The following is a 17,108-nucleotide window of genomic DNA, read 5'->3' on the forward strand; positions in this document are numbered from 1 at the left end:
GTTTCCTTATCTTTGAAACGACAATGTTAGTAACTACATTACATGGTGATTTGAGCATTTTAACTGGGATAATAATTTGAAATTAGCACAATGCCTGGCAAATGAGAAGTAATTTTTTTTTCAATCCGTAGACATTTAAGTATAGAACCATGCCTATACATCTTTAAAGCCAAAATGAACTAGACTACCTTCTGTCTATCTACAGGAATAGTTAATGGTCAATGGCTGTTTAAATGTTTAATAGTTTTTCTGGTTAAAGAGCTGACGTGAGTCTCTGCAGCACTGCTCATTCATATCTTGTATTCATTTTATCTTCTCCTCAAACAGACTTAGCATCTTCATGATCCAAATAACCCTTACTGATTAACAGCATTACATAGCAAACATCAAGTCCTACCACTAAAATTCTATGAAGATTTTTATAATCCAAGGTTTGTGGGTGTATACAATTTGAATTGTTTGCTAATTTTCATGGTGGTTTTAATTAAAGATAGCCTAAAAGTTCACAAGAATTTTATTTTCTAAGCTCATTTATTTCACAAATACTGATATGGGCATTCTCCTCGTCAGGAAAATAAAATAGACTTGAGAGAGAGTTGCTCAAGAAGATTGGTTTGGGGCAGGACAGTTGCTTAGAAATGGTGCTGCTCTTGGAGCAGGTGCACTGGAGAAAATGAATAGCTCTAGAGAACAAGGGCTGGTCCGGGATGTAGGAAGCAGATGAGGATTTGGAGGTGACTTATGGACCCCACAGCCCTGGCTCTGTCCTGCTTGACTCCAGTGGGCCTGAATTGAGTTTGGCCATGTCTGGTGCTTCAGGACTTGCACTGGCCCTTCCTCACCAGCTTGCCTACTCTTTCATCTTTTGCTAAGTAGAGAAGGACAAATACTATCTTCTTTTCTTGTTCCTAACTCAAGAATATAGTAATGTGGACAAGAGGTTTACATATTTATCAAAAGTGTGAGTCACGTATTTAAAGACAAAACACCCCATTATGTCATTTACCTATTTGTTTTCTTGTTTTTGTGCAATTCTTATAATGTAGTTAGTCTGCGTCATCTGGCACCATTTGTAGTATGACTCTAGCCACTCACATTTTCCATAACTTCATTTGCCAGATTAAAAATGATGAAGTGAATTTAGCCCATATTATGGATTTCTGTTCTTTAATTTTGGCCTAAAATACTATTTACTGAACTAATGTTTAGGGCATCCAGTTTTTCTTTGTGGCTCATCATTAACCCCAAACCATTATGAAAGTGAATGTAATCTGCAATGCTAAATAGTATCTAGATCTTGGCAGAAAAAGAAGTTCAAATTGTTCTTAATGACTGTGCATATGCATTTATATGTGTAAAATTTTTCATTGATATTTAGGAACACTGTGACAATCTCTGTGATGATGGGACTCATCCAAGCTTAATCTCAAATCGTGCAAACTGTTGCAAAGAACAAAAAGCAGGTAAGAAATTCACATTTATTTTGAAGCCTGAGGATATCATTTCCTTGTGAATCATTTCATGGTAGTATGTGGTATTTTCAGTGATCTGCTAAATGCCGTGGTGCTTCTCACATTCTATGGGAATGGAGAACAGTTGGTTTGAATCTCTTTGGAGAGTTTCACAGTCGGTCTGTCCATTTTGCCTTGTGCTTAATGGTAACACTTGTAAAGGAACTTATTATGCCAATTTTGTAAACTTCTAAGATACTTATGCAAAATTTACTTTAAAATCTATTACCATATTTAGAACTGCTTCCTTTTCCATTTTGAATTTATGTTTTCTACAAACTATTTTCTATGATAAAAGCTGTATCTAATTATGTTAAAAGATCCTAGTTTATGCATTTTTAGATAATTTTTTTATCTACTCATTTATTATCTATAGAAGGTCAAGAAAATTGTAAAGTGCCAGCCTTTCTAAATATAAGGAAGAGGAAGAGAGTTACTTTTGGAGAGGATCTAAGCCCTGAGGTGTTTGATGAGTCTTTGCCGGCAAATACTCCGTTGCGAAAAGGAGGAACACCTGGTCGAAAAAAGGATTTAAGTAGTATCAGTCCCCTGCTGCTTGAGCAATCACCACCAGTTCCTGTGCAGTTGCAGTTATCACAACCAAATTTTGATGAGAAGGGGGAGAATCTTGTAAGTGTGAAAAATGTGGAACAAACTTGTTTATATTTTCATCAGACCTCGCCTGTTTTGTGTGAACAATAATTATGCTTTGAAATCATGCAATGGACTAATGATGTGTCATGGTAGAAATTAATGTGTTTTTCTAGGTTTCTAGGTAGGTTTTTTTTTTTTTTTTTTTTTTAAACCCTGTGCTCATCATGACAAGTGCATGGGGTATTAGCTGTGTTCTCATACTTGCATGACTCCTTGTACATGGCATATTTCTTGGAACCTAAATACCATTGACTGACAATGTACCATTGTTTTATGGACCACCAAGAAAAGATGCTAGAAGTTAAGCTGTCACACACCATGAATTGTAAGCTGCACTCAGGTTTCAGAAGTGGGAAAATGTGAAAGAGCAACAACCTTAGAACTGATATGCTGTAAATATAAACTTTTTCCCTCTAAGATGAATTTCTCTAGGTAGAATTAATTGATGAAAAAATAGGAGTGTTTTTTACCTTTTTAATATGTATTGCTGAGTATCCAGAAATTGTACCAATTTGGACTTAACAGCAGTATAAATGGTTTTATTTTACCATACTTTGTAAACTTTGGGTATGAACTTGTACTTTTTAAAATAGCTTAATAGGAGAAAAAGATGACTTGAAAATTTAGTTTCCTAATGAGGTTTGAACGTTTTTCATGTTTATAAGCCATTTGAATTTCTTCTCTAGAGAATTGCCTATTAATCTTTGCCCGTTTTTATATTGGAACCATCATTCATCCTCTCCCTTGCCTTACACTTTGGAATAAGAATATTCCACTTTTAGCCAATGTGGAGTAACAGGGACCTAATTTATGTTTTCAAGAAGAACAACTAAAACAAAACAAAACCCAAAATATACAAAAATGGTTGTTCTGAGACATTGACCCTCAGGATGGGCAGGATAGTGACAAATGAGGCAAACTGCACAAGAGCCCCAACTTAACTGCCCAAGCTGGGTGTCCAGGCCACAGCACAGGAGGGGTTTACCTGGTGGAGCCTGGCATTTTCCATGAGCTGAGAAAATGGAGTTGGAGTCTGGGAAAACAGAGGGGCTAGAGCTCATGGCAAAAGACCAGAAAGGAGAGAGCTGCACAGAGAGCTCTGGAGATCTGCAAAGGTTTTCACTGGAGACTTAGCTGAGCAGCTAAGTACTGGTCAGTGCATGCTTGTGAATAAACTGCCTGAAGCCAGGGAAAGGACTACCCAAATGGAGCAGAGGAAACAGTCCCTACAGCTACAGGGAAGAAGGAAGTGTTACCACCAACCTAAGTGGTAGAAACACCTTATATTTCAGAGGGCATCCAATACTCAGGAGCGTATTGCCTCACTAGTAGAACAGAATTAGCAAGCTTTGAAAGGACACAACTTTACTGCATTGTACAACCTAGCTCAAAAACAGCAAGACTATCCAGTGTCAAATAACATTAAACTCAAAATGTCTGACTTTTCAATAAAAAACTAATGGACATGTAAGAAAAGATACCCCATGATGAGGAGGAAAATCAGTCAAGAAAAGTAGATCCAGAAATGACACATGTGGTAGAATTTATAGACGAAGACATTGAAAAAGTTACTTTAACTATCTTTGATATGTTCAAGGTGGAGGAAAGATTGGACATGCTGAGAACATGAAGGATACAGAAAAGATCCAACCTGAATTCTATACATTATAGTCACTGAAAATTTTAAACTGCTGGAAGAAAAATATGTTGAATGAGAGTAAGCATATTAAAGACTCCAAAGGAAAGATTAGCAAACCTAGAGATGTAGCAATAGAAATGATTCCCCATGAAAGAGTAGAAACGACTGAATAAAAATGAGCAATTGGTGAGCCTAGGACAACTTTAGGTGGCATAATATGCAATTAGAGTCCCCAAAGAGGAGAAATCAGAAAGAACAGAAAAAAATACTTAAATGGCTGAAAATTTTCCAATTTGATAAAATCATAAACTCACAGATCCTAAAGTTCAAATTCCCAGTGCAAGAAATATGAAATTGTACACAAAGACACATCATTGCTTAGAATCCATGATAATCAACAAAAACGAGAGGCAACAGAACTCTCATTAGAAACTGCTAGCTAAAGGACAGTGCAGCAGCATTTACTTGGAGCAAAAAAGCAAAACAGTAACAGCAACAAAACATGTTAATCCAGTGAGGGATCCCTGGGTGGTGCAGCGGTTTAGCGCCTGCCTTTGGCCCGGGGCCCGATCCTGGAGACCCGGGATCGAATCCCATGTCGGGCTCCCGGTGCATAGAGCCTGCTTCTCCCTCTGCCTATGTCTCTGCCTCTCTCTCTCTCTCTATGTGACTATCATAAATAAATAAAAATTAAAAAAAAAAAATCCAGTGAAACCATCTTTCAAAACAAAGGTGAAGGACAGGCTTTTTCCGACATCTGGAAGCTGAGAGGATTCATTGCCATAGCAGGTTAGCATTAGAAGAAATGTTAGAGGAAGTCCTTTGGTCAAAAAAAGAAAAAAAAAATTCCCAATTCAATCTAAAAAAGGAATGAAGAGCACTAAGGATGCTCACTCATCTTCAGTGGGCAGATTGTAACAGACTTTTAAAAAATTATTATTAATCTCTATAAAAGATTGTTAAAACAAGAATAATAATAGCATGTGTTTTGGTTTATAGCATATGTCAGTAAGATCTACAACAGAAGTAACACGGTGTAGAGTCTGGGAGGGGTTTTTAGGGTGTACATAAAGTGGTGGGAGTTAAACATGTATGCTGTAAACCCTAAACACGACAAAACAACAAAAATATGTGGGATGCACTGAAGCAGGCTTAGAGGGAAATAATTAAAGGCTGTATTTCAACATTAGAGACGTCTCAAATTAATGATTTCAACTTCCACTTTAAGAAACTAATAGAAGAAAGCAAATTAAAGCCAAAATAAACAGAAGGAATTAATAAAGACAAATGCAGAAATCAATGAACTAAAAAAATTGAGAAAAAATCATCGAAATAAAAAGATAATGCTTTAGAAAAATAATATGGGTAAACTTCTAATCACACTATTCAGGGGAAATACTCAAATTACCAATATAAGGAAAGAAAGGTGGTTTGACCACATACTCTAACAGGTTTTAGAAGGATAATACAGATAAAAGGATAATAAGTATTATGAAAAACTTAATGCCAATAAATTCAACAACATAAACTAGACATGTTCTTTGAAACATACAAACAGCCACACCTCATGCTAGGAGAAATAAATTACTTCATTAGCCCTATATCAACTGAAGAAATTTTAAGTTGTAGTTGAAACCTTCCCACAAAGAAAACTGCATATCCAGATGATTTTGCTAATAAATTCTACCATGTTCTTAAGGAAGACCTAAATTTATGTATATTCTTTCAGACAATTTGAGGAGGTAGGAGTAATTCCCAGCTCGTTAATGTCAGCATTAATTTAATATCATAATCAGACATCATAAAACTAGAGCTCAATATCCTCATGAACGTAATATATAAAAAAGTACTACATCATGACCAAGTGAGATTTAACCCAGAGATGCCAGTTGGTTTGATATTTGAAAAAAAAAACAATCTATAATTTACATTATTAACAAACTAAGAAAAACCATGTGGTCACTTCTGATAAGTCTGAGCAAACTGGTGATTAAAGAAGATTTCTTCAAACTGACAACTTCTATTTATGAAAAGCCAACAGCTACTATCGTACTGGTAATTAGGTGGGAAAGAAAAGTTTTGGCATCTGCATTTATATTGCCGTTCCCCTGAATAATATTGAAATGTTAGGTTGTGCTTATTAATGGAATGTCCTATTTACTGTAGAGTTAGGACATGTGATTTTAAGTAAACCGAAGAGGAACTTGTTAGTGGATCATTATGGCTACTTCCATTTAATATTTCATTTGTTAGACTGTAGTTAGTAAACATAGTTTCGTTAAAGATTGGTAAATATTATAAAATCTTTTTATATTCAATATCTTTGTTTTGCTTTGACCTTTTTTCTTAATCTTTTATTGGTTCCCCATCCCTATGCTTCCTGCAGTTCCACCTACAAAAATAAATCCTTATTTTCTTTTGGGCATATTACATGTCCACTGAATTTAAGGATGTCTAATTTCTATTCTTGTTTTTCTTTGTTTAGGAAAACATAGAACCTCTTCAGGAATCATTTGCAGTTCTGAGTCCTCTTAGTAAGTCTTCAATCTCTGAGACTCTTTCAGGTAGTAACTTTTATTTATCTTAAAATCAGACAAGTGTCATTTTCAGTATTTATATCTATGAAACTAAATCTTAATTTCTTTTTTAAATTTTTATTATAACAATGCATTTTTGGTTTTTAAAAACCATGTAGTATAGAAAAGCTTATAAGAAGTCTCTTGGGATACCTCGGTGGCTCAGTCCATTAAGTGTCTGACTCTTGATTTCAGCTCAGGTCGTGATCTCAGGGTCGTGAGATCCAAGCTCAGCAAGGAGTTGGAGCCTGCTTGAGATTCTCTCCCTCTCCTGCCCCTCCCCCTGCTTGTGTGTTCTCTCTCTCTCAAATAAATGAGTCATAAAAAAAAAAAGAAGAATTTTTTCTACATCCAGGTCCCGCACCTTGTAATCACCTGCAGTTAACTTCTGTAGGCGGTAGCCCCATTTTTCAGGTCTTTGCAGGCAGTGGAGTTGCCCTCCCAACTCTTGTCAACAGTAAATTCCTTGTGACAATTGGGAAAACTGAACGATGTGGATCATAAGGGTCATTTTTCAATTTCCAGAAGTGTTCACCAACATTAAGTTGACCTTTTGGGCCCATGTACCTTTTGAGGTCCCTGGCTTGTTTATGGTCATGACAAGGTAAGCCAGGACTTGGGTGGCAAATATCATGGGGACCATTATTCTTGTCTCTCCCCTGACGGAGATCTGTTAATGGCTTCTCATTAGCTGGAAGAGACAAACCAGGTTCACAGGAACAGAATCCAAGACATGGAGTGTGAAGTTAGAGCTAAACCTAGAAGTGTAGTCTGTCATGTTCCAAAGCCCATGCTCTTTTACACATTATACTACCTTTCATTTATACCATTAAAAGGTACCAAATGAAAAAGTACCTGAATTTTGTAAGTTAAAAAAATTACTTTCATGATCATTTTAATGCCCTTTTTTTGCAATTTCATTGTACAAAATGTAGCTTGGAATAAAGTGAACATCAGCGAGAATATGGTATTTACTGTAATGTGATTTAATCTGTTTTCTTAGGGTAATATGGTATGCTTTCTCCATGGGAAGTGGTAAAAGTTTCTGGATTTTCAGTAAACTTTAAGTTTTAAAACATGTATCTGAATCTCAAAATTTATTCTTAGTAATTAATTATGTTTAGATACTATCTTCTGCTAAAAGCAGAGGTGAGTATCCAAAGCAGTATCCAGTGTATTTGAAAAATGATGGCTCTTACAACTTTTTGTTGGCTACCTAATTTTGCTTGTGTCTTCCTCATCAGGCACTGATAGCTTTAGCTCTTCAAAAAACCATGAGAAAATAGCCTCCTGTAAAGTTGATAGAATCACACGGGCCTCTAACAGAAGAAATGTAAGTGTTGTATTTGGCACAATGTATTTGTTTTTAAATCTTTAACTAGAGATTTTTTCTGTCTTTATGATCACATCATTTTGAGTAAAATCTTGATTAAATTAGTGTCACTGAGAGCTAATAGCCTATAACCAATGGTAATGTTCTTTTTCTGATTTGATTTTAATTCTGTTAGAAAAAAATACAATAAAACAAGATGCTTTCAGAGTTTGTGTTAATGTAGAAGGTAATCCATTTGGCACATTTATTTGGGATCTGTATGGTTTTATGAATTTTACTGAAGTACACAGTGGAGAAGAGTAGTGTGTAATTACAAGAGCCAGAAAATGGCATAATTATAACTTTTTTTTACAAAAACATTGCATTTTTTTGTTTTGTTTTTTTAACACTGTTTTTTTTTTTGTTTTTTTGTTGTTTTTTTTTTATAAATATTTTTTATTTATTTATTATAGTCACACAGAGAGAGGGAGAGGCAGAGACATAGACAGAGGGAGAAGCAGGCTCCATGCACCAGGAGCCTGACGTGGGATTCGATCCTTGGTCTCCAGGATCGCGCCCTGGGCCAAAGGCAGGCACCAAACCGCTGCGCCACCCAGGGATCCCTAACACTGGGTTTTAATTCTTTTCAGTAGTAGTATAACTCTCATTGGGTGTGTGTCTTTTCCTATTTCATTAAATAAAATTGGATTTTTGTCTAAATTCACAAATATATACCATTATAGGGCTTTTAGCTGACATTGTTGGATGATAAACCCAGGATTCACATTTAGATAATCTAAGTGCATATCCCCCCTGCCATAACTCAATAGCAGTTAGCTAATAAGTTGTAGATGCTTAGTAAATATTTCATAAATGAATAAATCAACTGATTTTAAACTTTTTTTCTCCCTTAAAATAATGGACAGAGTGCATATGCTTCTGGTTCTAAGTTTAATAAGATCAGAAATTAGTAATTACTGAGCTCCTTCATTTGAATTTAAGATGGTTAAAATACTTCTAATAGAATTGGTCAATTAGAACTGGGATAGAAAACGTAGAAGCAGCGTGGGGAGGAAAATATGAGAAACACATGTCAAAACGCACTTGCTTGTGTTTTATGGTATCCCTCCTCTAAATTTGCTTTATAGCAATTGACCACTTTTGCAGAAGAGAATGTTTGCAACTTACTTAATACAGAAGCTCAGCCTTGCAAAGAAAAGAAAATGAATAGGAGGAAATCTCAGGAAAGGAAGCTCACAAGAAAAGTACTTCCTAAAAAGAATACGGTAAGTGTGTGTTTAAAGGTATAGTAAGAGTGGAAGTCATACATTTCTTTGTTGTAGGATTAGGAAAGCAAGGAAACAGAATTCTTCCGGTTAACGTTGAATCAAGAGTATTAAAATCATCATTATCATCATTAAATAGAAAGGGTCAGAGGCAGTTATATACCCAGCTGTAATTACCCGAGGATCATTTTTGTGTTGTCTTCATTGTGTCATGTACATTCAGCACAGTAGAACACGAGCACCCCGATGTTAAATTGATTCTTACCTTTGAATCTAATCTAACCTCACCCTATGAGAGAAATCTTAATAATTTCTTAGAGATGAGTGTGCCATCTGCTGCTTGTTTGACTTAGCTTCTGCCAATGGCTGGATCTCTTGCTGTATTTAAAGAAGAATGTAGAAACGGGCTCTTCATCTTCCTCAACACTTTAGGGCCTGTGCTGGCTCAGGTGACTTCACTGTGTCTTTGTGGATAGCTGATCCAGCAACTTGACCCAGTGGACCCCCTCCACTTCAGTGATCCACGTACCTTCCTCTGCCATACCCCACAGCTTGTTGGTACCTAAGACCTTCCCACTTTTAGTAGTACACACTTCTGTGTCCCATTCTCTGACCCCAGCTGCCTCTCTATCCAGCCTTCTCACTCCCTTACTCACATGCGTCATCTGGCCCCTCTGCGTACCCTCCAGCATTCAGATATCCTGTCATTTCCTCCGTTTCCTTGTTCACCCTAAATTGCATGAGCAGTTTCACCAACTCTTGTCAGTAACCTCAGTCCTCTATCCCTTTCATTCCACTTCAACTCTGGATTAATCCACCACTGTCCCCTCTCCCATCTAACATTGCTCCTGGAGAGGCTCACAAAGGTGCTCCTGCTGCAGAGTCATAGTTTCAGATATTGTCTGAAGTTAGCTCCTATTTTCCCCCTCTTCACTCTAATCTTTTTCCCAAGGTATTGAGTTAACTAGTGACTAAACTCCAGTGCAACCTTTGAGCTCTTGTGCTTGGTTGCCACCTCCACAGTATTTGACATAATTGAGAACATCCCTTTACAGTCTCTATTAAAGGTTTATTTTTTTTTTCCACCCACCCTTAGTTTGTACTACCCAGAGTTCTACTCTCTGCCTTTCTAAATCGTGTATTTTCTGGGTAATGTCATAGGTGGCATGGCTGATGCCTCCCAAATCTTTCTAATGTATAAACATAATTAGTGGCCTACTATATTTCTCTTCTTTAACCATCCTACAAGCACCTCAGATATCAGCTTTTCTAAAACTAAACTCAATTTTATCCCATTATCCTGGCCATCAAAACCGTAAACTTCCATCCTGTTCCATGAAGCAAAAACTGGTTTAAACATGGCCCAAACATCTGCAGTCAGCAAAGCCAGAAAAAAGCTGGAAGTTTTCCTGGTTTAATCTCTCTTTTAGATCCCAATCTTTTGAAAGATCCCCTTGCTGAAAAAAACACATATGTTCAGAAATATGCATGTACCTCTATTACTGTATCAGAAATTGGTTTTCTTTATACTCTTTAAAAAACACTGCTACAAAGAATGTACACATACTTTTTGACATAAAATCAATAGCCAGAAAGTTCAGGGAGCATTGAGCATTAAGGTTTGTTTCAACCCCTCCCAGGACCCCATGGAATTAAAATAATAGATATAATAAAGAGACTAGACTCAGAATAGCACTGAGAAGAGGAAGGAAGTAAGGAGGGATATTAAGCAACAGATGACAGCCTTCAATGAATCTCTGGAAGACAAGGTGGATGAGGGCACATTAACAGATGAAAGAGGTGGATTTACAGCCCAGAATGTTCTTAGAGGGAGCCAGAGAGGCATTGGGAGCCAGCCTGCACGTGGCAATCCCAGGAGACTTTGGGCCCAGTATTGGCAGATCCAGTGGATGGTGAGAGTGAGGAGTGGTAGTAGGTAACAGAGTAAACGAAGTTCTGTATTTGAGACTGTTTGCACCAGTTGGCACTCCACCCCTGTCCCTCCATGTTCTCCCATCTCAGAACAGATGTTATCATGCAAGTGAAAGCCCTCATTCTGGCATTTAGAAAGTCCCATAGTCCTGACAGCCTGTTCTTGCCCTAATGCACAGCCTACCACTGATACTCCTCATTCTGCCCTGCCCCACCCTGCACAGAGTTGCCAATAGAATTTCCATGCAGGAAAGAGACTGAGATGGAACGCAGAGGAAGCTCAGACCAATTTATCCAGTCTTTCCTTATGTAAAACCAGACAACTGAGTAGGAACAAGAGACGAAAGATCAATATTTAAAAGTTGAAAAACTTACCCCAGAAAGAGATGCTATTCTGGGAATGGACGGAAACTTTATTGAAAAAATTCTAATCTACTCAGATTTAAGAAAATGTTATCTGCATGAAACTAAGAAGAGGATCTTATGAAATAGGAGCAGAGGAAAAATAGTCATATATATGTAAAATCTAGTAGTTGGACTAGACAATAAAGTTAAGGAAAGTCTCCTAGGAGGTAGAGCAAAAGAGAAATAGACTAGTAATAAGAGATGTAAAAACTGAATCTAGGAGACTATGTAGGTATCTCAGAAAGAAGAAGAAGATAGAATGAGAGAAATTGTCAAAAGAAGGGATTTCCCACAACAGAAAGGAGTCTTCGGGTTAGAAGGACCTACTGAATGCCTAATAAAATGTAAAAAAAGAAAAAAAGGGCAAGTCTTCAGCCTGTCGGTATGAAACTGAGCAATAAGGATAACAAGAAAAGTGGACTTTTCCTCCCTGGAAACAAGAATCTGAGTAGTAAGTATCAAGTTTAACAGTAGTCGGAATGCTGAAAGATGATTGAACAGGATCTTTAAAGTTTTGAACGAAACTTGATTTCAGCCCAATACTTTGTACCCAGTCAAATTCAATTAAGTGTAGAAGAAAAATTAAAGACATTTAGACACTCAAGGACTTTGAAAGTTTTTCAAAGAAAACTTGAAAACTTTGGAGGAGAGGAGATACTCTAGGAAACTGGAGGAGATACTCTAGGAAACTGAGGAAGTAAGCTTAAGGATTCAGAACACACTGGATCTAATGATATGGGAGAGCAGTATGAGGGAAATCTCTGAACATGGTTGTTCAGCCAGCCTAGAAGAGCAACCAGGCCAAATTTGAGCAAGAAGAAAGGGTGCTCCAGGGAGAAGGTCTTTGGAGAGAAAAACAAAAAGACCAATGGTTGAGAAAGGAGAAGGTGTATCATATAAGAAGAAAAAGAAAGGTAATTACATACGTATACCATTTCAAATAAAAGCCTGTGTATAAAAGTTTTGGAGTAAATATGAAGCACACATTCATGTGATTACAAGCAAGTGTAAGGGAAAGTATGTTTTACAGTGCTAGGAATCATCTACAGGGGGCACCAGAGGAAAGGAATATGAGCTTTGTCCTTGGCAGAGCAATGAAAAAAATTTTACACAGTCATGATGTGAGTGCTATTTGTTTTCAACTAAGAGCAAAGCTTTAAGAACTGGATTGTGTAAGACGATCTAAGTGTAGCTGCTAGCAGAAGGTGAAAAGTGGATAGAGAAGATGTGAGGATGTTAGTTAGCATTCACTCTAAGGGGATTAACAGTGGAGGTTCTATAGCCAGACAACCTAGATTCTAAATTCTGGCTTGACCACTTCCTACCAGTGGAATGGCAGGCAAGATTCTTGATTTCTCCATTGTTTTTAAAATAAAGGGAATAGTGGTACTTAAATTTAAAAGCCTATTGTGTGCATTAAACAAGTTAATATATATAATGTGCCGGTGCCTGGCCATAGTAGGCACTGTGGCTGTCGTTAGGATTATTTTACAGATTAGGGGTTCAGGGTATATTTTGAACATTGATGAAAAGAAACATTTACCTTTTGACCCAGCAATCTTGTTTCTGGGAATCTGTCTCAGATCCAATGACAGAAACACAAAAAGGCATATGAGCAAAGATATTTTTTTGAAGTACCCTGTGTAATGCAAAAAACACAAAAACTAAATACCTATCAGTATGAGACTGGTTGAATAAACTATGGTGTGTTGACAAAGTATTTTATAGCTGTAGAAAAAATAGTGAAGAGAATTTCCAATGATGGAATGATGTCAGGATGTCTTTACTGTTGAGTGAAAAAAAAAACAAGGTGTAAAAATAACATATAGAGTAGGCTTCTTGGTACTGAATTGTGATCCCACTCCCACACCGCCCCCAAAATATTTCTTTTTTTTTTTAATTTTTATTTATTTATGATAGTCACACAGAGAGAGAGAGAGCGAGAGAGGCAGAGACATAGGCAGAGGAAGAAGCAGGCTCCATGCACCGGGAGCCCGATGTGGGATTCAATCCCAGGTCTCCAGGATCGCGCCCTGGGCCAAAGGCAGGCACCAAACCGCTGCGCCACCCAGGGATCCCCCCCCAAAATATTTCTTTGTTGAAACCCTAACCTCAGGACACTTAGGTGGCTCAGTGGTTGCGCATCTGCCTTCGGCATGATCCTGGGATTCTGGGATTGAGTCCCACATCAGGCTTCCAGCAGGGAGCCTGCTTCTCTCTCTGTGTCTCTGCCTTTCTCTCTCTGTCTCTAATGAGTAAATAAATCTTTAAAAAAAAAAGGGGGAAGAAACTCTAAGTTAACATGAGACCATTGGGATGGTCTCTATTCCAATGTGACATGTGTCCTTATAAGAGGAAGTTTGGACACAAAAGGAGACCCTAAGTGTGCACACAGCCAGGGAGAAGACCAGCTAAAGAGGCAGCAGGAAGGGGATCCCTCGGTAGCTCAGTGGTTTAGCGCCTGCCTTCGACCCAGGGTGTGATCCTGGAGTCTGGGGATCAAGTCCCACATCGGGCTCCCTGCATGGAGCCTGCTTTTCCCTCTGCCTTTGTCTCTGCCTCTCTCTCTCTCTGTGTGTGTGTGTCTCTCATGAATAAATAAATAAAATCTTAAAAAAAAAAAAAAAAGGCAGCAGGAAGTTGCCATCTGCATACCGAGGAAGAAGACCTCCTCCGAGACCAACTCTGCAAGCACCTTGATCTTGGACCTCCAGTCCCCAAAACTGTGAGGAAATAGACTAAGATTGTTGAAACCACCTAGTCTGAGGTATTTTGTGATGGCAGCTAATATGGCAATCGAATGTACTGTGTTTTATCTAAGAAAGTAGGGAACGTTAAACACGTATTTGTATGAACAGGTGTATATATTGATATACACCTACAAAATCTTTTCATAAAAGTGAGAGAATAAGCCAAAGGCCAAAACCAATTATCTCTAGGGAGAGGAGACAGAGGAAGGAATAGGAAAGACTCAAAGCCAGACTTTCCTGAGCATGTTTTGGACTTTTGACTTTGAACTGTGTCAGTGTGGCACAGGATACAGTAAATCAGAATTATGAGAAAGAGAACAGTCCTTAAAAATTGGAAATAAAGGGGATCCCTGGGTGGCTCAGTGGTTTAGCGCCTGCATTTGGCCCAGGGGGTGATCCTGGAGTCCTGGGATTGAGTCCCACATCAGGCTTCCTACATAGAGCCTGCTTCTCCCTCTGTGCCTCTCCCTCTCCCGCGCGCTCTCTTTCTCTTTTATGAATAAATAAATAAATAAATAAAATCTTTTTAAAAAAAATTGGAAATAAAAGGAAGCCAAATCATCTGGGTGTCAAATTATTGGCTTAACCTCACAAAGAATAATTTCAAACCTAGAACTTAAAGGGTCCTTTCAGAAAGCATCCTCAGGACAAGAGTGACTACAAAGGAAGTGAGCTTAATCAAACAAAAGGAAGGACTCCTACTGAGAGGGGAGTGTAATGTAGAATAAAGAAATTAAGAGTTCTTGTGAAGTTTTTTTTTTTTCTTGCTTTTTTTTTTTTTTTTTTTTTTTTTTTTTTTTTTTTTTTACTTACTAGAAATCCAGACCTGACCATTAGATAAAAAATAAGAATTAAAAATCAAATTCAGAACCTTGTTAGGCCAAATTTGAATTGGAAACATCAGTACGGACTCAGATTTTATTCCTTTAAGAAGATATCCTAGCTCTTTCAAGGCTTAGAAGCAATGAGCACCCCTGGGACCCAGACTGCCATTTCTGAATACCATCTTCAACTAAGTGGTGAGGGTTCCGTAGTGAAATGGCTGCTTGCAGGTTTATGAACAGCACACATAGGGAACGAGCCTGGGTCAGTACCAGTGTGCAGTGAAGGAATAAGCTTAAGAAACCCCTGCGGCCATGGGGAAGGACCGCAAACCATCTCGAAGGGGCTCCACTGACCAAAGGTGAGACACTGTGATTATCAGAAATAACAGTTGTGGTGGATTGAAACACAGACTTCAAAAGTGAAAAGACACTTCAAGTTCATAATAGTTAAAAAATCTTAAAGGTCACCTTAGAAGCTTTCTAGGACACCAACTCATTTTTGTGAAAACTAGAAAATAAGGGAGTTCTATTTTCAAGTAAACACATAGTTGATGAGGGGAAGTTATTTATAGGAAAATTTCTACTAAGTTAAAAAGACACATTCATGAAAGTTGCTGATCATGGGGTAGAAGGCTGAGGGGGGAGCCAGAGTGGATGGATCGGACTGAGCACTTGAGCCTACAAAGGTCACAGGGGAGAGAACACAGTCCTTCCAATGCAATGAGGAAGGGTACAAGCACCCACAAAGTGCTCTTTTCAAAAAAAAAAAAAAGCTGAATCTAATCAAGCCTAGATCTAACAACTAGTGTTAGGAAGTGTAGGGGAGAGGGGAAAATAAAGACCTTGATTGCAGTCAACCAAATCCAGAGTTTGACTAATTCTCTGAGGCCGGTGCCTCAGTTTACTCATCAAATAAATGGCAAGGGAAGAAAGTTAACCATAGATTCAAAGATCTGTCAACCAAATGGAATGTGTGACGACCTTATTGGGATCCTGATTTGAACACCTGTAAAAAGACACGGGCCAAATGGAGAAATTAAATCTCTGAGGAAATAACTAGGGTAAATTGCTCTTTTTGTTCTTTGTGTCTAAGCTGTATATTTTGAGGTCATTTTATTTATTTATTTTAAGGATTTTATTTATTCATGAGAGACCGAGAGAGAGACAGGCAGAGGGAGAAGCAGGCTCCACGCAGGGAGCTTGATGTTTGACTCGATCCCAGGTCTCCAGGACACTTGGTTCCGGGATTCCAAGATCACTGCCTGAGCCGAAGGCAGACGCTTAACCACTGAGACACTCAGGAGTCCCTATTTTGAGGGTAGGCTGTTGTAACAAGAATTAGAGATTTCCCAGGTACCCTTTACCCAGTTTCCCCCAGTAAAACTTCAATAGTATCACATAGAAAAATACCAACACAGTCAAGATAAAGAACATTTCCGTTGCCACAGGGATTTCTTCCCCTTTTGTAGCCCTGCCTATTTCCACACCTGTCCCCATCATTAGTGGCAACCACTAATTTGTTCTCCATTTCTTTAATTTTGTCATTTCCAGAATGTTATGTAAATGTAATCACACTCTAACTTCTTAGGACTGTTTTTTTTTTTCACTATTATATGGAGATTTATCCAGGTTGTGTATGTCAACAGTTCCTTTTATTCCTGAATAGTATTTGTTACTATAAAAAAAAAGATAATTATTTTGCAATATATACATATATCAAGTCATTACATTGTGTATTTTACACTTAAATTTTATCTATCTGTTTTATCTCAATATATTAAGTTAGGGGGGAAATGGCATTGTAAAAAGAAAAAAATCAACAATAAAATATAATGCCAGGTAATAAAATGTTTCATTTTATTATGGGGGGGAGGGAGGAGCTCTGTATCTTAGGGATACTGAAGGATTTTCACATGAAATGAAGTGATGCCTGGGATTTGCTTTAAAATCTGAGGGAGGGAGTTATAAATGAATCCTGATTTCTATATGTTAGTAATTGTTGAAGCTAGATCATAGGTACCTGGGGTTCAATATGCTATTTTACCTGTTGTGTGTTAGAAACTTTCCATTATCGAAGGTTTAAAAAATGACAGTATGAGCTTCTTATTTAGAGAGGTGGAGCTAGCTATAAGAACTAAAAGTTGAACCAATAAATAAATGAAAAGTGTAGGGAAGGGTGTGCTTTTCATCATAAGCTTTCCTGTGCAATGTGATTTGTT

General features: G+C 37.7%; 1 protein-coding gene across 5 annotated transcripts in view; it reads left to right on the top strand.

The window, feature by feature from the left end:
• CDCA2 (cell division cycle associated 2) overlaps positions 1–17,108 on the top strand; it is a 51,129-nt gene that overhangs the window by 25,489 nt on the left and 8,532 nt on the right. For 4 of the 5 annotated variants that reach the window (XM_026007907.2, XM_072719505.1, XM_072719503.1 and 1 more), the window contains exons 9-13: positions 1,379–1,463; positions 1,888–2,141; positions 6,290–6,368; positions 7,625–7,713; positions 8,841–8,978. In XM_026007907.2, coding sequence (XP_025863692.1) covers positions 1,379–1,463; positions 1,888–2,141; positions 6,290–6,368; positions 7,625–7,713; positions 8,841–8,978 — 645 coding nt within the window. The remainder of the gene's footprint in view (positions 1–1,378; positions 1,464–1,887; positions 2,142–6,289; positions 6,369–7,624; positions 7,714–8,840; positions 8,979–17,108) is intronic. The other variant, XM_072719506.1, reaches the window with a different exon arrangement.

The sequence above is a fragment of the Vulpes vulpes genome, chromosome 9, assembly GCF_048418805.1.
Source record: "Vulpes vulpes isolate BD-2025 chromosome 9, VulVul3, whole genome shotgun sequence".
NCBI classification, from domain to species: Eukaryota; Metazoa; Chordata; class Mammalia; order Carnivora; family Canidae; genus Vulpes; species Vulpes vulpes.